Here is a 21356-nt window from a genome sequence, read left to right on the forward strand (position 1 = left end):
AAAAAAAAAAAAAAAAGCAAGTCATTTCAAGCTTCTCAGAAAGTTTTAACACTTTTAATGGCTCTAAAAATCCAATTAGCAAAGGCTAATTAGACGAGAGATATTACAACCTCATCATTCAATACAGCCAGCCTTTTTCCTTGCCACTCAGCAGCTTAATTGCTGTCATGTTGTTAGATCCTTCAGATCTAAACACGCATTCCACAGACCCAAGGATCGATCCAGTTTGTAAAAATATACTGCAGATGAATACAAGTCTAGGAAGGGAGTTTTAAATAGGGACATGAACTATTTTTGAACTAATCTTCATGGTATGACCCACAGATTTGCTTTTAGACAAAAGAAATGCAGAAGTATGACTTACTGAAACATTTACTCAAACTGGCTAAGTGGATAGCTGCTCTGAAAACATCACAGTTGTTACGGTAAATATAGAGATGTGGGTTTGAGGGGCAGAAAGCAATTAAGAGCGAGTGTGGCTCAAAAGAGGTCTTTCTTCTGTCTAATCAGCTAAACATTTTGGATGAATATCCGGGCAGAAATTAAGTAGACAGAGTACAGGCTATGAAACACTTCCTTGGGAACAGCATGGCCAGGAGAAGAGCACTCTCCACAACATGGTTAAGAACTAATTCTGTCCCGCAAGTTTTCCACTTAATTAGTACATTAGCACCACCTCTCAGCTTAAAATAAGAAGAATCCAGTTTGCTTTTCCAGGACAGACTGCAATACCCGAACTCCAATAGTAGCTCCATCAGTCTCACAGGACATCTCAATCAAGGTTTCGCAGCGAAAGCAAGGGACCCACACTAGCCCTTAGTGCCGGCATCACCCGAGTAAAGCACTCCTTCGGCAGTATATGGGTAAGAAATATAAATCCACGAGATCAGTTTCACCGTCAGACTCAGTATTGCATTGCTAGTAAGAGAAGGTTGTTCTGAAAAACCAGCCAATTTATCTGGAGTTTATGTAATCAATCATGAAAACACTCCCGTTGGTCTTAGGCTTTGCAAGAGTGTGTTTTTGAAAACTCACCTTTGCCCCCAGATTTTAGCTTCCACTGGAGTTTATTTTGGTAACCTCCTTTAGACACTAATGAGCAACAGAGCAATCATTCTTCGGGACGTGGTTCTTTAAGCTGGTTTGCAGTCTATTTGCCCAGTGACTCAAATGCTTGTTGCAGCCTAAATCCCAGTTGGCCCTACCTTCGGTGAATCACCGCCCTAAGACTCTGTGAAGCCTAAAGCTTAGTTTCATTTTGATGCCAGCTTCATGTCCTTCGTTGAACTATAAAGTATGATAGAGCAATGATTTTATGAAGTCCTGGAACTTCCTATTTCATCTGCAGAAGATTTCCTGCCCGGCAGAGTCAATCCCATTGAGGGGAGAGATCCCATCATACACGCAAATAACTCCCTTCCTGTAAGGGAAGGAGAATTTCAACAGGCTGCAGCTATGACCCTGTTCCCATTCACTATATTTATAATGCCCACCTCTTCCCTCTCCAAATCCAAGGGAAGGTGCTTAGATGGCTACGCTTCCCATTGTCACCCGAACCGCTCCCAAACTATGCTTTTATCAACACACGCTGAAAATGGCACTAACATGACCTATTTCTATCAGTGCACCATCACCATAGCAACAGTCTTGCGTTTAAATTGAAACAGCTGGAACCGTGCACCGAGACACAATTCAATGTAAATAGTGTGCAAGCAAATGTGGCTTCAAGGCTCAAGACAAAAGGAGAGGCCTTGACTAGCCACATATATAGCTGGTTGTCATGGCAGCTGCCCAGAAGAGCCATAATTTACAGGTGTGATTATAAGACTTTGTGTGCGTGTGTTTGCAGATTATTTTCCAAAGTAGAGAAGGAACACCACTCTTGCAAATGAACTATGAACTGAACAAAGTTGCTTTCCTAAGCCTGTCTCCACCAAATGTGTAATTAAATACACTCAAACTAATGGCTTAGAAAAAGGGAAGTCACTAAGGAATCTCATCCTCCCAGCAGAGAGCTCTATTAAAATGGCACTGCTCGCCTTTGTGATGCTATCACAAGTCTCATAATATTTGTTGTTTCCAATTAGAGGACTTCGGGAATGGAAGCTCTAATTACATGAGAATCTCAGCTTTCATTAGAAAAACAAAAGGAGGGTTTCTAGCCTTTATTGTTAGAGCGGGTCAGGGAAATGTGACTGCTGAAGGGTCTAAAACCCAAGACAAAAAACCTGAAAAATTCTAAACAATTCAAAACGCATTCAAAGTCTGGAAACTGTCCACAGGAAGGACAGAGTGGAAGATTTTTTTTCCTTTATTTATTTTTTAATTAAAGAAAGCAGGCTTAGAGCAAACAAGGAAGTACTTTTTACACAGCAAGCAGTTAACTTGCTGAACTCCTTGCTACTCAGCAGCATCCCACTTTTACCAATGGGGGGCAAAACCATCTATATCCTGTCACTTGGTGGAGGAGGCTGTCTGCACCACCTTCAGTCTAGGCCAACTCCATTTATATTTCTGCTCTGCAAGTTGCCTTTGAGCTTATTAGGTGCATTTGAGGAGTGCAGCTGTTAGCATCCTCTTTCAGAATCTACATAGCTCCAGTCCCACCTCCACTCTCTGAACTGGACACAATCCTACAAAAACAATGAAATAGTAAAATTGCACCATGAGTCCGTTAGAAATGTAATCAGATTATTCCGTTAAAAAAAAAAAAAATACCATCAATACACAGCTTACCAGGGCTTTAATACTCTGCATCCAATAGGACACGCAACACTTAAGCACAAAACATTTAAAAATGTGCAAAGCCAATGAGCTACTCTGAAAGACTCACTGTCACTGCTCTAAGCAGATGCAGCCAGATTAGGATTTAGCAGCCGAGTAACTTTTTCTTCTCAGACACGGGATCAACATGAACATAGCAACGCCATGCAGTCTTTTCAACACAAAGTATGGATTATTCTTAACAGGTGGAGCACAGCATACTAAGAGAATATCGACCGTCTCTATCTAACCTACCTTCCCCAGAGCTTAGCAAGTCCAGCTTTCAAGCCACCCCTGCTTCTGGGTCTAATAGTTTACTTCCCACAGATACTATTTTGCACACCTGGGCCCTGTCCACACAAGCATGGACATTCATTTCCCCAGGGACAAGGAGCAGTGACAAGCTGTGCTGTGCTACTTGTCCCTAGGGAACGCCTGTGACACGTGCCCTCTGGCACATGGCAGGTTACCCCAGGTGAGGTAGGGGAGGCACCGCTGGGCTGACCCCAGCAGCTTTACCTGGGGGTCCTGGGGGCCTCTGGAGCTGCAGCAGCAGTGATCCTCATACTTGGAGCTTGGCCACCAGCTGGAGTATGGCTCCAGCCAGCCAGGCTCTGGTTTTGGGCAGTACATGCTGCCCCCGCATGCACTGCCCCGCTTCCCTTTTTTTGACTCCAGGATCTCCCAGGCTCAAACCCCCCCCCGCTGCTACCTTGCAGCGCAGAGAACAGCTGAATGTGCAGTATGCAGCACCGCAGACATGTCTGCAGTGCCATATACTGCACAGCCGTGCTCGTCTGGAGGCAACCCTGATCTCCAAGGTTTCCAGGATTCGGTCAGGAATTGACCTTAAAAAGTACCAGTAAAATTATTCTACTGAAATACAGGCAGCTTCCTTGTCTTCCACACACTGCTACAATGCCCAGAAACAACTCGGTGGTGGGACTCGTATTTGTTATACAAGTAAAACAATTTCTCATTCTAGGTTTAGTTCCCTCAAGCCAGGGACAGTTTTTTTCACTGTCTGTCTAGGACCTTAGCACAAGAAGCCATCCACACGGGTCTGCTAGGATTTGACAAACTAGATTATTATCATGATGATTATATAGGTGATTAAACGGATTTGTATTGGGGGGGGGGGGGAAAAGAAGAGAAAAGAGAAGAGGAGGGTAATGAATGGAGAGTCTGATGGCCTAAGATTTAAATTCACCAACCACGCCACTCTAGTAAACATTTTCCTCCAAACAAGGGGCATATCTGAATCCACTGACATTCCCAGGCTAAAGATTAAAACGCCTCCCAAATGGAACATAAATCAAACAAATCAACTCAGCTCCTTCATTCCAAAACTGATTTACAAGTAGGTTTCCAGTACAAAAGCAAGAACAAGAAAATTAAATTGTTACACAGTTTATCGTCTTCAGGCCAAGAATAACAAACTCCCACTTCCCTCCAGTGAACACATTTAGGAACCTTTGGATTTATAGTGTACTGATGACTGGCAGACAAGGTGCTCTCCTGTTTACCTTGTTCATGGTAGCTGCACATTCAACTGAAAGCTTCTGCAGGTATTTGAGACAGCTTTCAAGTACCTTTACCAACAAGTATTCCTCACTACCTTTCCATTTAGCAGAGATGTTTCTTGGGTTCCTTTTTGGTTCAAGTGTGTACTGGTAAAGCATCATGGAAGTGGAATAATGGCACCATGCTTACATTTCTCCTTTGCCCAGAGAGCAGCAACAACAAATTAGTACTGGGCAGGAAATGAATACTCTCTCCTCCTTCCTCCTGCCCAAAAACAAAAATGTAACATATCGCTATTTCAGTAACTGCCTGAAGACCACAAAGTTTTGGAGTCTGTCCTTAAAAAACACATGATGCTTGCAGCTAGCTCCATGCCATTAAGAAGCTTACCGTACCCCCAATCACAGTTCTGAACACCCAGTCCAGTTTCCAATGCTGCACATTTACCGTTCTCTGCAGGCCAACTCGAGGGGAAGAATACACACCTTAACTGCATTTATTATTGCACCAATTCTCCCTAGAGACCACTCAAAGTCTTTCAGATAAATGGGCTTCCAGGAGATACAGCAGCACCTGAGTAGAGTTAACAAGTGGGGCAGTTCTGAGAACCTGGTGAATGGCAGACTGAAAAGAGATGCTCACTTTGGCATTGGAGGCAGAGCACAGCAAATTGGCAGCAAAAGTAACCTAGGTTACTATATGTCTGGAGTTTCCTGGACATGTCCTCTTTTTTGGGTCCTCTGATCTCCGTCCAGGGAGTTTCTTAAAATATAAAGAAATTTATATCCTGATCTCCGCCCAGGATTTTGCTTTGCTCAGCATCAACGTTTTTCCCAGCACTTCCCAGCTTGCCCTAGCCAGGAGCTGCTTGGGGGGGTGCTGTTTGTTGGGAGCAAGGTTCAGCAGCAGCAGGGCTGGGTATGCTGTAGCTTGGGAGTGAAGGGCAACAGCAGGGGCAGGGCATCAGTATATCACTGCTCTCCCTACAATCATATACTCCCCCCCCCCCAACCAGGTGTCCTCTTTTTTGGAACTGGAAATACAGTAACCCTAGGTAATGATCTAACACATTACCCACTTTGACCATTGAAAACAGCAGCTCCATCACAAGTACATCACATCTCTTCTTCAGCAAGAGACTGATCTTCAATAGCCAGCATGGTCCTGTAACCTTCGTTAGCTTCCCCACTGCACCAAGAAATGACAGACTCAAGACTCTCCAAAACTTGAGGTGGCTCCCCTGAAGCAATTGATCCATTTGATGCTGCTCTCTCTCTCTCAGCTGTTTCAGAGCATCTAATGAACATACTCCGAAATAGCCACTATAGGCATGTATCTATATAGTAAATGCATGTCTTACAAGTTCTTTCTACAGGCACAATGCTAATGAAACACTAATGGACGTGTACTTAAAAGGCCAGAGTCTCGTTCAGATGATATCCTAGACAGGCTGATTCCATTTACGCTGGATGAACAGTCTTACTACGAACCTATATTCAGCGAGTTTAAACTCCATTTAGAAAGTCTGCAAGAAAATGTTGCTTGTTCCACCTCGTAGACTTGTGTGACAGTATGAAAACCAGCATAATATTAAATGCCATCCCCAGTGATACATGAAAAGTCTGCCGTTTTGAGAGGCAGAACAGTCTAGCAGGCTATGCTGGTTGGGGAAGCAGGAGACCTGGATCCTAGTCTTAAAATTCAACACCAACCTGCTGAGTGATCCTGGGATTTGCATGTTTACCCTCTCTTTCTCCTTTCCAACCCTTCACCTTTTTTTATATTAGGGCCTCAGAGTAAGGAGGTTTCTCTCGACCTGTCATTACTAGACACTGTTCGGTGGACTGTCCTCATATTACACCACCACAAAAAGAGACACTAAACTATCATGCCTACAGCATTCACCTTGTGAGAAATATGTCCTGATTTCCATACAAATGTAAGTTACCCATTCCAGAGCATGCAGCTAGCAGAGGAGAAAAAAGCTGCTTTCCTACTTCGTGTTTCAGTGTTTTAGGTCATCCTTTTGACAACAGTGTTAGCATTTTTAACCTGATGTTAAACCACAAGAAAGGCCAGTTATTGCTCCCCTGGGAAGCTTGCCAACATACTGCACAATATATTTTTCCATGCCTACCCTGAGGATGTTCAGCATGCCAGTGACTTACATGACATCCTAATAATAAACACTGAAAAACAAAGCAGAGGACAGTCCTGTAAGAGCTACTTTAAGCAAGTATGGAAAATTTATGTGGGGAAGAAGCACAGACAACTAATTTGGGGTCTCGGGTAACTCTTCAACACATCTCCTTTTGTGTTCTTGTTATTTAGCACCCATCAGTTTGGGACACCAGGCTAAAGGAAATGGCTCAGTTGTTTATCCAGGCAGCTAACGTTGGGTCTACAGGAACACCAAAAAAAACCAACAACAACAAAAAACACCCAAAAAACTTTGGAGCATTTTTCTTAAGACACCTTCCTTCGTAGATTTCTGCAGCTCAGCAAGAGGACAGTAAGAAGAATTTCGCTTCTCATGGAAGTGTACTTTTTGCATTTTTAAATTTCCAAGTACAGCGATAGTTCCAATTACAATACAAACCTGCATTTCCTTAGCTTCAGCCTCTGCACACACCATTACCTAAATACCAAGTACTTCTTTATGTTTTATTATTTTATGTTCAATATAATCTCTCAATATCCCATGACACCAAAAAGCTAGAAGATGCATCCCTAACAGTGCTTTCCTTACAGAATTACAGGCCAAACTATTTGGCAGCCATGCTACAAATTAAGCCCCAAGCCCTCAGTACCATTTCTGATCCCCTTCCTGATCTGCTGCTCTGTTTTCTGCTCCACTTCATCTGCCACTGCGCTGCCCTCCCTTCCCTGATCTGCCACATCTCACAGGTTGGCTGCCCCTGCCTTGCAGGAGTCCCACCTACCAAAGATTTTTCAGGCTGTGGTTTAAGCATTTACAGGTATTATCTCTTGGATTTTTCTTATCCTGGTGTCACTGGCAGCAGAGTTATTTCCATGGGTCTTGGTACAGGGTTAATTGCTGTAAGACAGTATCTTTACTTAAAAGCACAATATGCACTTTGTAAGATGAACAATGTGTGTGTAAGTGAATTGATGTGGTGTTAAAATATTAAGTTGCCTGCCCTTTCTTCTGCTTGCTAAAAGAAAGCTTGATGTGCATGTGCACATGCACACACACCCCGCCTCAAGTGGTACCCTCTGCAGATGTTTAAAAGGAAAAATTGCTCTCCCTTAAATAGAAAAAAAAAAAAGCAGGACAATGTATACAGCAGTCTTTTTTGGGAACAGATGTGAGGGGAGCAAAAAAGGCCCCATGAGAAGGGTCGTTTCCCTTCGGAATAATTGCGTGTCACTGACATAGTCCAGCTCTCTTTTTAACTTGTGAAGGTGCAGGGTTATCTGTGATCACTGAACGCCACTTCGCACTGCCACAGCTAAGTTGTTCAGCTAAACAAGCCACTACAGATGGACAAACTAAGGACCCCCTTCAAAAAAGTGCAGGCTTATATTTAGAACAGAGCTAGGACTAAGAGACCAGGATTCCCAGTCCCATACAAGTATGCATTTCTAGATCACCTTGATCACCAAACCCCCATTTCATGTATGGGAGTTATTTTTATCACCTCCTGTTGCAGTTTCTATCCAGCCCTCTTAAAAATTCTTCCCAATAGGGACTGAATAAGGAATAATCCAGGCTGGTTCTGCAATGTGCACCTAGATGTAAAATGTTCTTTGGGACAAAGAACATGACTAGTGCTTAATGCCACAAGATCACAGTTCATGACCAGAGCGCACTCTCTCTCTTTTTTAGTAGTGAAATGCATCCAAAGTACTACTGAACCCAGGCTTCCCGCATATGGTATCAAGGAAGTTTTAAAGGCTGTGCTCATGCTCACTTTTACATGTGCTCCAGGGCAAAGGGGGAGGCAAGCGTGGTACTTTAGAGTAGCTCCGATAGCCATTCTAATTAAAGCGTCAGTGTCTAGTGTATCAGTGTCCCCACACTTCAAAATGGCGGTGCTTGAACTAAAATTTGAACACACTTTAGTTCAAGCACCCAAGCCACCATTTTGAAGCATGGGGACACTGATACATGAGAAGCAGGAGGCTGCTGGATCACAGTAATTACTATGCTTGCTCCAGCTGACTCAATTAATCCATCAGATCCAATACTCTTGTAAAGGTGTAGAAGTGCAGACTTGATTAATTGAGTCTGCTCCAATGCACTGCAACTAGAGGCTGCTCCAGCGTGCTAAGCACTTGCATACAGATATCCCATGGGTGCAAAAATTACTCCCCATCAGAAGCCAAGATCATTGGAGGTGAAAAGATAGTACACAAAGACTCAGCACCAATTAAACCACCAAGCCTATTGTCCTTCTCATTGCTTTACTGAAACCCAAATCCTCTTTGCTGATCCCAACTTTCTTGTAAAAGAATTAAGGCACATAGCACAATTTAATATTATTGTTGCAAATATTAAAAGCTTCCTTCCATGTCTGTGGTCACTAGGCAAGCTCTATACCAGTTGGAAGGGGAGATGGGAAAAAGCCATTACTCACTGCTTGTTGGATTTCAGCTTTCACTTGTTCACTCAGCATGCCCTCAAACACAAAGGAATCTCCAAATTTCTCTGCCTAGAAGGAAACAAAAACGTTCAAAAGCCTAAATTCATCTGGGTTTTTGGTCTTGTTTTCTTTTTAATTTCCAAAATAAAGAAGAAACTGTGAAGACAGTTTTATACACTTTCTAATAAGCATTTGGAGTATGCATACTATGACAGACGTACAGGTCACGAAAGGCCAAATTATCCTAGGATATTATTGTTCTGTACCACTCATTTATGTGAAGTGCAAACTGACTGATTCAGCGAAGGAAGTGGCAGCTCTTAGAGCTTCTACCAACACTCATACTCCTCTCAATTGGGAAAGTATAATTGTTCCGAATTGTTTTTAACAATCAACACAGTGGTACATATGAACATTAAAGAAAGGTTAAAAGGGATGCATTATGTTAAATGATGCTAAAAGGACTAAATGCCATGATACATTTGTCTTCACCACTCACTAGCTTCATGTATTAAAGTTTAATAGGAAAATACTATATATTAATACCCTATTAAAATTTAACCCTGATATTCAGCAAATATATCTTAATCCATAAAGCCAATCTGGTTCCAGAAAAAGTTAGAAGCTGTGCTGTGCATCTGTGAAATAAAGTATTAACTTATACGGCAAAAACGTTTTTTTTTGTTGGGTTTTTTTATTACCTGGCTTGTGTATAAGAAAAATAAAAGCAGGTTACTAGGATTCAATACTTTTGCCTTTCAATTCATTGCTTGAGTTTATTATAGCTCACTAGAATCACAGTTCCAAAAAGGTTTTCCAATGTACGCATTCATAACTCTGAAAGACATTTTTGGACTGAAGATGCCCATAACTAAACAAAGTCTTAATGCTTGGGGGAAGTCTTTCAACCTTTTCATTTTGGCAAGCAAAAAAAGGAAAACCTTCCTCCCTATTTGAAAAGCAAGCACGTATGGTTTCTTAGTTAGAAAAGAGTCTGAAAAACTTAAACTTGATATGGACAGAGTCTTCACCAAGTGCAGGTTCCTTAGTTTTTGTTGAAAAAACAAGTGGCTGGGATTTAACAGGGTGTGTGAAACCTCTGCAGATTGCAACCTGAGCAGAAATGGAAAGCTGCAGAAAATAATCACTTCTAGACATCACTGGAGCCTACTCTACCTTTCACAAAAGAAAGAAAACCAATTAAGCCAGTACAGTTTACTCACAATAAATCAGTAATGGGGACAAACATTGTTACAGACACCAGCTCGGTTACTTCCCAAGAGCCCTGCAGATTCAGTGTTATTAACCCTAGCTCCAAGCACATTTCCAAATCCCGTGTACAAGGAGGCTTCATGCCGGGGGGGGGGGGGGGGGGGGGGGGGGGGGGGGGGGGGGGGGGGGCAGAGTGGCACATGTAGCCATTCCACCTGAAACTTAAGTACAGCTTTCACCCCAGAGATTGCTACTTTTAACTCTCCATTGTATAAAGACCCACCCCTGGAGCCATTTGCAATGAAGCCCTGTTTGAATTCACCTAGGTTGTGAAGTCAGGCACTTAACAGTTACTGAACCAACAACTTAACAAATGAGCTGATTCTTCTGAAGGGAGGTGAGCAGCTTTCTAGCTAAGCTTCAAACCAGAAGGGCTATCACATCCAATCCCGAGCTAGTTTACCTCCTCTCAGGTGTGAAGATGCAGTGAACAACATTTAGTTAAGAGGTCTATACAATGTCAGGCACATGCTTGACTACAGCTGTTTGAACTGGCTGGAAACAATATACTACTCTTTGTAGGAGAGGCTTAGGCCATACTTCCATAATTTAAATGTACTTGCAAATAAGCTAAGAGCAACTATTATTGCTTAATAAAGGGATGGATACCAAGCAGCAAAGCATGTATTGTCCAGATTGCTACCACACAGCTGCGTGGAGCTAGCCTGAAGACGCTCCAGCTGTCTAAACATCTGTCTAAAAACTCCTCCAACATATTAAGACAGTGTATTAAAAGCACACAGCTAAGGAGTCTTTCAGAGCCTGACTATACCAAGGAGATTTACCAAGAGGTGTACTACCAGTATGAACCCAGGCCAGTGCACTGGCCTGCCTCAGTACACATCTGTATTGGAACAGAATAGCCCTACTGGGAGACATTTATAACTACACCACCCCCACACAGCTCCAGCTGCTGTGCCCACTCAAAGAAGTCTGCATGAATACAGACACCAAGATATCAAATCACAACAGTACCCGTTCTTACCTCATCTAATGCTATTGAGGTAAATTACGTCGTATCAGCCATGAGTTTAAACCATGGTCAAGTACATGCTGTCTTTGGCCCATTCTAAGCACAGGAATCAGTGGGTCCTTGTGGAGCCTCTTCCTTCCTAGGGGACTTTAAAAGCAATAAAAGTGTTTCCTTTCCCCACCAAAATAGGCAAAGCATGCATCTGGAATGCAGAAACCCCCAAGCAAACCCAGAAAACAAACCATAAGAAGTTTCAAAAAGAGTTTCACCAACATACACCTAGCAATGCCATTATATTAGAAGAGAAGTTACCACCGCTTTCCCCTTACCTCTGTAACATAGCCCGTGGAATTCACAAATTTCTCAAACTCTGCGTTGCTGACTTCATACTGATCCATGTAGAACAGGTTAACACGAACTCTTCTAGCAGGCCACTCCCCGTCCTGCCGTATCTCAGGTTCATCAGTCCCCATCATGAACACTCCAGCTGGAATAGGGACCATCTGCAATAGAAACAGATGGGACTGAAAACAACAGGAATTGTTTCTACATTAAGAGCTGGCCATGGTTTTCCTCCTAGCAGAGTGAAAGAAGGACTGATCTGGCTTTTCACAGTGCTGCCTTCACAGTGTAACATCACCCAATAAAATACAAGGCTATTAAGATTTTAAATGTGTGAAAGGCTGAAAAGCAAGTAGAGGGGGCTCCAAAATAAATCAGTTCTCAAATTGCTTTGCTCCAAGCTCACGGGCAGTTCAGATCTCCTACTGAAGTCTAGACACATCTCAGTGCACTGCTTTCACATGAAGCCTTAGGTAGTAGAAAATAAATAAAAAACACACACATCTTGCTCATTGCAGAAGGAAAGACTCCAATATCTCTATTTTGTGGAGTAGTCTTGCCATATAGACAGGCAGCCTGGGAATTGGGAAGCAGCAGGGTATTTTTGATGGGCAACACACAGAATATCTGTTCAAACAGACAATATGTGGGTTCTTATTTGCCAACCGATGTGCATGTTATTCTGGTGCTCTGCAATCACTCAGGTGCCACATCTCTGCATCTCAGGAGGTAAACCGCAAGCTTGCAAGGAATTAATATTCTATGCTGTGCAAGACTGGCCCGTGGCTGTCAATTTACCCTCAGGAAGTAAGGGAGAAATGACAAGGTTATTCCTCACCCTAAGTCAGACTATTGACTTAAATGCTTCAGCCTAATTCTAAAGGAAACAAAACCCACTTTTTCCCTCTCTCCTTACCCCTTCCTTTCTGTCTCCCCCCCCCCCCCCCCCCTTCTTGTTTTTACATTATTGGAGAGAAAGAAAAAACAAAACAAAAAAAAAAGAAAACAAAACACAGGTTCCTATCACTCACTGTTAAACGAGTTGGGTCATCCCCAAGGCCCCTCAAGAAGCATGAGGTTTACAAGCAATAAAAAGATGGATGATCCCCAAACCACCAGGACCTTGTAACAGGCTGCCTTTGCAGCTAGGGGAGAGCTGAGCCAAGATCAATGAAGCAGGAGTCATTTCCCTTTCAATTAGAGCCCCCAAATCTTTCTTTTTCCCCAGTTTAAAAACCTTCTAACTGAATTCAGGGAGAAACTTTTGCTTTCACTGGCAGGTGATAAAGGTTATGCCATCCTGATACCATCAGATGCAGGCTGTGTGCACCTTATTACAGACAACCCAGGAAGAGCTGACACTCGAAGCATTTCTGAATAGCAAGATGGAAGATGGGCAAATTAAAATAATAGCCAGGTGTCTTTGAAGAGCCAGTTTTAAAGGCAAAAGGCCTCCCCCCCCCCCCCCATGAACCAAAAGCATCCCCTTCTAAGAAATAAGGAAGTGGATGCCAAACACCAATGAGTAAGGGCATGACCTTAAAAAATAAATAAATAAATAAATAAATAAATAAATAAATATAGTTAGTTAGTTAGTAAATGCCCCAGCTGGAGTTACAACTGCCCTGCTTCAGATATCAAGGTCAAAGAAAGAATTTTATAACCTCCTTGGATGCTTTTGAGATCATACATTCATAATCCTTACATTTTGATCAGGGTTCCCAACACGTACATTTGAGCTTTACATAGGACTCTGAAGCTTATTTTTAAACATATTATGGATTATCAAGGTGGTGACTGAAGCCATTTTGGACTTCTTGGGGTGGGCTGCACTTGAGGAATTCCCCCCACACATACACACACATCATTTTTCTGTAGTATATAGTTCACTGCCTCCATGGAAACATCTAAGAGGGAGCAAAATTAGAGACTATAAATTTGCAAGATGCCAAAGTGATGGAGAAAGAAAGCCTTGTACTTCCCCTCCCACCTCCCTTTCCCAACAGCTGCAATCCCCTTTGGCCCCAGTGGATTTAGATGCTGTCATTAAATTGGGCACTACCCACTCAGTTCACTCATCCTCCACTCTATCATTTGAAATAATTTTGTGATGGCAACTCTTGAACAAAATACGTTTCAGTCAGTTCACCTCCAAATTAAAAATAAGTAGGTTCTAAAAAATACCTATTTAGAGAAGAATATGAATGCAATAGCAAATCAAAGTAGCAAGATATAATTTTATCTGATGGCAGTAATATCCTGCTTGTTTTGAACAACATAACTGCAGGCCTTTCCAGAAGATTTGACCTAATATTATTTTCATAGATCTCATTAACACTGAGGTCCTTTTAAGTTTTCTGAGCACTTTGATTAAATTTGTGTCTCATAAGTTTCCTTTACTGCTCAGAAAGTAAAATGTGTATTGGAACTCTCTTTGAAGACCAGTTTGCACTCTATGTATATTCTCTCTACTGGATCTTAATCCCAAAGAGAAAGTTTCACTTCAGTTTAAGTGACCAAGATCCTACCAGAAGCACAAAGAAATAGGAAAAATATCAGACTATATAGTATTCATTGCACCAGGGCTGTCAAACTCATTTGCATTCCCCCCCCCCCCCCGACCCCCCAAGGGTCACCAGGCCAGTCTGCAGGCCAGACTGGGACGAGACACCATGTCATGTGCAGCCCTGAGGCTGGTAGATGCTATGTGTGTCATGCGGGGCTAGGGAGCACAGACATGCGTTGCATGTGGAGCCCTGCCAGATTGGTTCTGGTATGGACCAATGCAGACCGGGACCAGAGCCTGCATGCAGGGCCAGTCCAACAGGTAACATATGCAGCATGTGCGCCAGATTAACCCCTGTACTGCCTGCAGAGCGCACAGTGCCAGGTCCAGCCCACATGCTGCAGGGCTGGGCTGGGGCGGGCCAGGTTCAGGACCAGCACGCAAAGATTGGTCTAGCAACCCATGCATGGGCTGGACCATACAGCCCCGTAGGCTGGATATTTGACAGCCCTACATTATACAGATAAAGCTACAGAGTAGCAGATGAGAAATAAAGAGTCATAACTACAGTGGTTCTCTTTCCCCACAAAGCTTAAAGAATGATCACAGGAATAACCTTGCTTTTATTTTGATGAACATGAAGCTTTCAAGTTACAAATATTACGGCTCTAAATAGGTCAATTTAAAGATCAAATGAATCTTCTCTGGTTCTTTGTTAAAAAAGAAGAAAGATCACCAAAAACTGATGCGTTTTATACTCTTCCTACCCCATAATGAGAGTCTGTAGGACTATTAGGGAATACCCACTTTCTATTAGAGGTATTCAAGGTTTTCTATACCACAGACAGCAGTTCATTTAGATTTATGCTCTGTCGTTTCATTTTGCCTTCACAATGAATCAATAGGTTGCTTATTAAAATTGTCAATGATAAATAAAACGAAGACAAAGAAAACTGGTTCCAAATAGCCTCCCCTAGAATAACACATTCAGTCCTGGGCATCGTATCTCAAATGAGATAAATTAAACAGAAAAAAAAAACAAAAGAGTTTAGAAGGATGAGCTGTCCATACAAAGCCAAACTAAAGGCATGGCTAAACAGACATGTTGCAAGATAAATACAAGAATTGGCTGACAACCCAGTAACACCAGTTTGCCCCCCCACACAGTGGCTTTACAATCGGTAGACAACTAGAATAACTGAGTGGAGAAAAACATCTGTAGTACTGACAACACTATTACCCCAAACTTCACGACCACAGGCTTACACTAGGCAGTCCCCTCTCCCACCCAAGTCCCTTGGTATATTAAGGGAGACACCCGGCACAATGGTGCGGGCCATGCACTCCCCCAGCCTCTCCACAGCCACCACCACTGCCACTCTTCCCCCACCCCTTCCCTGCCTTCCCACCTGCCCATTGCCCCCACACCCTCCCCTCTCTCCACCTGCCCACCACCACTGCCACTTCCCTACCTGCAGGGCCAAGTCAGGGCCATCCCACAGACAAGAGTGGGAGCACAGCATGCGCTGCCCATGCAGGAGTAAGCAGGGCTCAGCCCCATGAGAGCACAGCAGGGGCAGCCCAGAGCCAAGCCAGATACAGTGAACTGGTAGGCACTGCCTGTGGTCAGATGGACAAAAAAAAAATCATCTGGAAGGCCTTGTTTTGCCAACCCCTGCTCTACAGGAAGATGTCACCAGAACAGCTGCACATTCCAGCAGCAAAGAGGTCAGTATTAAAATACTGAAGAGCCACATTTTCAACCAATGGCAATCTAATCCATCAACATGGGAATCTGTCAGAGATGACATGCATATTCAAGTGCCTCATTTTCATGAGGACTGCAGTAGCTTGAGATGCCTTCTTCCTGGTACTTACTGTTCATCTGAATCCACAATATGACAATACTCACATCTCACAGATCCCAGTTTACTCTACACAGCTGACAAGCAGCAGCCAAATTCATTCAGTCATGGAAGCACTTTCAATAATAAAATACTCTCAAGAAACAAAATGATTAAGTACCTAATGATTAAAGTGTCTAAACAGACATTTTTTTCTGAATTCTACACGAAGTGTGTGTGATACTTTAGACACCCTCCAGAGCTCTCCAGTCAGTTAATTTAGCTCTATACCAGTCAACCCTTAACATAGCCCCAGTTCCTCCACAGAAATGCCATACAGGAGGAGCTATGAGTAGGTCTAGTCCCCAGTTTTAATTCTGTTCCTACCTCTGCATATGAGATCTATGTCCCTAACTATTCACTCGCAGGCTCAGAAGATTGTGTGCACACAGAGAACTGTGAAACCCTCTCCACGGGACTTCCTCCTGCCCCATATCTCAAGATTCAGAAACTCAAATATTCTCATTAGCCACGCGATTAGATGTGCAGTTCTATGGTCATCTGTAGAGCCTGGAGGGCTCCAGAAAGTCTTCCCATTTGATGTGGAGAATCAAACAGGGACAGTGCCTCCACTGTGAGGATCACCACACAAATGCCAGCATCCTTGCTGAAGTCAACATTACCAGCACAGTGTTGGTGATTCTCAATCACAGCTTCACTGAACTCACCGACACTGTGCTGGTAACATTGACTTCGGCAAGGATGCTGGCGTTTGTGTGGTGATCTTCCCCATTTGGTGTGGAGGACTTTCTGAAGGCACCGTTGGCGATACCTCTCCTGGCTCTAGTCATAACCACAGAACTGCACATCTAACCACATGGCTAATAAGCATATTTGAGTTTCTGGCAGAAGGAAGTCCTGCAGAGAGGGTTTTGCAGTCCTCCGTATGCAGACAAGCTTCTGAGACTGGGAGTGAATGGTTAGGGATCCAGTCTATGTTATCTCAGCTCCAGTGAAGTCAGCTGAGTTACTGAAGTTTCTGCAGTTGATGATTTGGCACCAAATACCCACGTGAACACCTAGTGTTTTGGAAACTCAAAGTTGTATGAGCCGATGACAACCCAACACAGTGCAGTCCGCGAGTAGATTTAAGCTCTGCAAATAAGTTGTTTGTCATCCTTTCAAAACCCAGTTTCTGTTTCATGAAGTGGACACCCTTGTTTCCCAATTACAGCAGCAAGCCACGCCTTCCCCGCTTTAATCAAAGCGGTTCACATTTCTCTCTCTCCAGACTACACGTAATCCCATTTAGCAGCTAGAAATACATCCTCAACCTTCAGTAGGAATCGGGTCACTACAGAGCTCTTGAACCCTTAATATTTGAGCCAAATGAATACCTGTGGCTGGGTATTGCAATCAAGGCACATAGCCTACATGCTACCATCAACTACTGATCTCTTCCCTACTCCTAAAAAGACCATGACTAAGAGCCTGCTGACACAGAAACATGCATTTTCGTTGACCTACACACACCCAACTCACAAAACTTCCCAACCGCACGTCCTCACAGGCAAAACCTCACCATTATGTTGTTTGACAGCACACAGACAATAAGCACGTCAAGAAAATAAAAATAATCCCATGGTTAGATGGGTGCATTTGGAAACGGTTTTCTGGCTATAAAGAACCAGAGCCAGGAAGACACCCCACACACCTGCAGCCACCTGCGCTCAAGAGCTCTTCGCTCGCCCCTACCACTCTAGGCAGCAGCGGACGTCGCGCCCACCGCCTGGGTTGCTCCTTCAGCCTTTCCGCGCCGCGTCCAACCAGGAAGGAGGCTTTGGCTGGGGGCAAAGTGACCCCTAGGGCCGTTTCCCAGCCCTGCGGCCACTCACATCTGCAGGTGGAGTCTCACTGGCTCCTGGGGCCCGCTGCCTCTCCCAACCCGTGACCATCACTCCCATCACCGGCCTTTTTTTGACCCAAGACGTGAACTACTGCTGCTTCCTCAGGGGCCTCCACTCCCGCCCGCCTTCTAGGCGGTGATGGAGCGGACCAGCAGGCCCGTCCCCGTCTCCCGCCAGTCCTGAGGCCGCCCAGACCCTTCCCGTCCCGGAGAGGCGAGGCGCTGGGGGACACCTCAGACCGCGGGGCATCCGCACCTGGCCGCGCCCGGGGCGCTGCGCGTTGGCCTCCGGGGAGTAGCGCCGCACTGCCGCTGCTGCTGCCGTCGCCGTCGCCGCCCGGTCCGCGCTGCAGCCACAGGCCCCGCCGGCCTCGCTCGCCGCCACGCACAGCGCCAGGCCCAGCAGCAGCAGCGCCGCAGCCACAGAGCCCCGCGCCGCCCTGGGCGCGGCCATGTTGGCGTTGAAGCCACGTGACTAGGAGTCAGCTGACCCGGCGCCGCTCTTAAAGGGCCGGCACCCGCTGTGCGCCTCCCCGTCCGCCGTGCCCTGGGGGTGAGGGTTATGCCCTACCACCTGTCGCCTTCCCAAGGCCTCTGTTTCCCTGCCCAGGACTCGGCTGTAAATCTCCAGGAGAGGCGAAGAGTCACCCAGGAGGTCAATGGTAGGGCATTCATTACAGTGAAATTAAAACCCAATGTATACAGCGGTGTGGTGGGTTTTTCTAATTTAATAATCACGTGCATTTGCCTTGCTGTTGTAAAGTCATGAATGTCATTACGGCGTGTGATGTGAACGCCGCGTGGCCCGGAGGCTGGGGGGATATGGCGGAGGTGTCAGGTGGCAGGTGCCGAGTGGCGGTGCTGACCATTCGCAGCGGTGGCGATCGGGGACTGCCCGCAGGCGGTGTCGGCAGTGAGAGGGGGCGGCGAGCGGTGACCGCCCACAGGCAGCGTCAGCGGCACTTTTTGCAGGGGGTGCACATGCACCCACGTGCGCCCCCTAAGCATCGCCACTGCCGTGTGATGAAGCCCCCTGCAATAGATTTAAATGGAGTTGACAAGCCTAGGCCATGCTCACCGGGGGCCAAGATCTTCCAGCCACCACGTGCCACGGCGGAGCACAGCTTGCCTGGCACTCAGGGACGCGCCTGGAACCACACGTCGGAGGTCTGGTCAAACAGAAACCAGGCCGAGTCCAGCAGCCCGATGCCCCCCTGCAGAGGGAAATCTGGGGGCAGAGTCAACAACCCAGGCTAGGGGCAGGGGCCAAGTTACCAAGTACAAGGAATGATCCACGGAGAACAGAGCCAGCAGGGTCAGGAAACAGGAAGCCAGGAGCCAGCTGGGCATCTAGCTGGGGCAGAGCTCATCAGCCCCAGACCCATAGGCGATGCATGGGGGGGGGATGTGTCCCCGCTAAGATTGGCCGCCGCAGAAGCCACGCCAGCTTCTGCGGGCGGTCACCCCTTGCCACCAAAGTTGCAGCCCATGTCTGTGAGTGGTCACCAGCCCTCACTTCCACTGCTAACACTGCTGCCAGCGCCCGTGGGCGGTCCCCACTCGCTGCCGCCCACACTACTGCTGGCATCTGTGGGTGGTCCCCGCTCGCCACTTGCCAGCTCCAACAATGCCGCCAGCATCTATGGGCAGTCCCTGCTTGCTGCTCACCATCCTTTCGTCCTGCCACTGACACCGCTGCCAGCGTCTGCGGGTGGATTCCACTCACCACAGACTACAAATGGTGCCCCCCCAGTCTCAGGAGGCACCAATCATTCATGCCCACGCCCAAGACGGAGGTGACTGCCAAGCAGTGGTTGTGGTCCATGGACCCCTGGAGTTGCAGTCTGAGAGGTCTGCAAAACATGACTATGATCATTCAAAAGTATGTGAACAGCCACAGTTCCAATTCACAGCACTCTGCACCTCCATTTGAAAAATGTTTAGGGGTCTGCAAATAAAAAAAGGTTGGAAACCAGTGGCCTAGATGATTAGCCCCGGCTGAGCTGCCTGCTGCGGTCCCTGACCAGGTGCATGGGTGTGTGTTAAACCCCAAAACCCATTAAAAACAACAGTGCAATTCCCAGGATCTGGATTGATGCCAGACGTGTTGTATGTTGCAAGACGGCTTGTCTTGTTAACAGTGCTGGTTTCCCTTCCTGGACCTCTGATAGGCCCGCGGGCAGGGCATTTTTTGGGATGAATGAGCGGGCAGAGGGAGCGTCAATGGCTGGAGGAGAGAAGGCGAAGGCAAAGGCTCATTGCCAGGCACGAGCACCCTGACGAGGCTGCAGCTTTCATCTGGCAATAGCTTCTTTGCTGGAGTCTCTGCCATTGGAGGTTTGTTGTACAGTCTTCTAAAAATAGCTGTTTGCGCTGAAATAAACAAGACCAAAATAAAACAGAAGGACCGGCCCATATGCAGGGACATCATATCCTCTGGACATCATCCATATGCTCTGGACTCTGGGTGCGTTTCATCACTGTACAGTTTAATTGGATTTATTAGAAAGCCATATCTAAGCTGTCCTTTATGAAATTTTGTATCTACTTTGTCACCTCTCCAGAAATAAAATCCTGTGACCTTAACCTCCTTGTTTCCTGTTCTCACTCCTCAGGGAAAACACTGGAAAATTCAGAGGCTGTGTAGCTGGGAGTGATCTAGCTCTGGGCCTAGTGGACATCAAATGCTGTGCCTTGGGGGTCACTGGATGTTTGGCTAATTACGCTATTAGACTATGTTTAGACCACAGGAAGAGCCAAATTAGGATGGTGCTGGAGTAATTATGCTGAAAATGTGAGGACTCACGAGAATAGGTTCATTTGCCAGCTCTTTTGGAAACAGTGGGGCAAAATATACAAATATCTCCTGGGGACATGCATTGAGTGTTACTTTCCTCTAGCAGCAACTGTGTAAAATGCACAAACGGTTGTGGGGAGTTTGCCTTTTAACAGTAAAGACAACATGCTCCAGGAGCCATAGCTATAAAGCCGCCTCTGCAACTGGTTAACCCACGTGAGCATCACACCGTTAGCTGTTTTGCCTTAGCTTTCCTGAATGCTCCCATGTAGCCAGATTGCTGAGTTCTCTTCCTCCCTTTGGTCCTAGTTTGCAACATGGCCTTGAATGAGTCAGTTTGCATCTATCTCCGCACCTCAACTGGAAACAATGATACTTATGCTCCTCTGCAAAGTGCTTTCAGAGACACGGACAAAAATCACTGTGAAATGCTAAGCACTATCATTACATGTATTAATTACATTAGGGAAATGCTTTCTTTGCCAATGTAAATGTTCTGGGAATGGCTCTGGGACCACATGCCTCAGACTGACTAGACTTCCACCTCCCTTTTTTTTTTTCTTTTAAAGCAAATCTAAGAAACAGCAGCTCTAAAGAGGAGTGGCTACATAATGAATGCTATCCTCTGAGTCTCATCCAAGATACAGCTGTAAGTCCCAATGAATGGTCTGGCTCCGTTTCTGCTGAAATCAATGGCAGAGCACGTACTGATTTCAGTGGGAGAAGGGGTTAGATCGCCATGTCGAGCAAGAAAGTTGCAGGGTCCAAGGTGAAAGAGGGGATGTAGGCCTCCAGGATCCTAAGCATCGTTGTTCATGGGGG

At 45.4% G+C, this 21356-nt stretch overlaps 1 protein-coding gene across 2 annotated transcripts in view; it reads right to left on the bottom strand.

Moving 5' to 3' along the window:
* Positions 1-18203, bottom strand: part of SUMF1 (sulfatase modifying factor 1) — a 54396-nt gene extending 36193 nt beyond the window's left edge. For both annotated transcript variants that reach the window (XM_019499802.2, XM_014604527.3), the window contains exons 1-3: positions 17994-18203; positions 11469-11642; positions 8889-8963 (exon numbers count right to left, since the gene is read on the bottom strand). In XM_019499802.2, coding sequence (XP_019355347.2) covers positions 8889-8963; positions 11469-11642; positions 17994-18191 — 447 coding nt within the window. In that variant the 5' untranslated portion in view covers positions 18192-18203. The remainder of the gene's footprint in view (positions 1-8888; positions 8964-11468; positions 11643-17993) is intronic.
* Positions 18204-21356: the final 3153 nt, after the last annotated feature.

Source organism: Alligator mississippiensis, chromosome 12 (assembly GCF_030867095.1).
Source record: "Alligator mississippiensis isolate rAllMis1 chromosome 12, rAllMis1, whole genome shotgun sequence".
NCBI lineage: Eukaryota > Metazoa > Chordata > Crocodylia > Alligatoridae > Alligator > Alligator mississippiensis.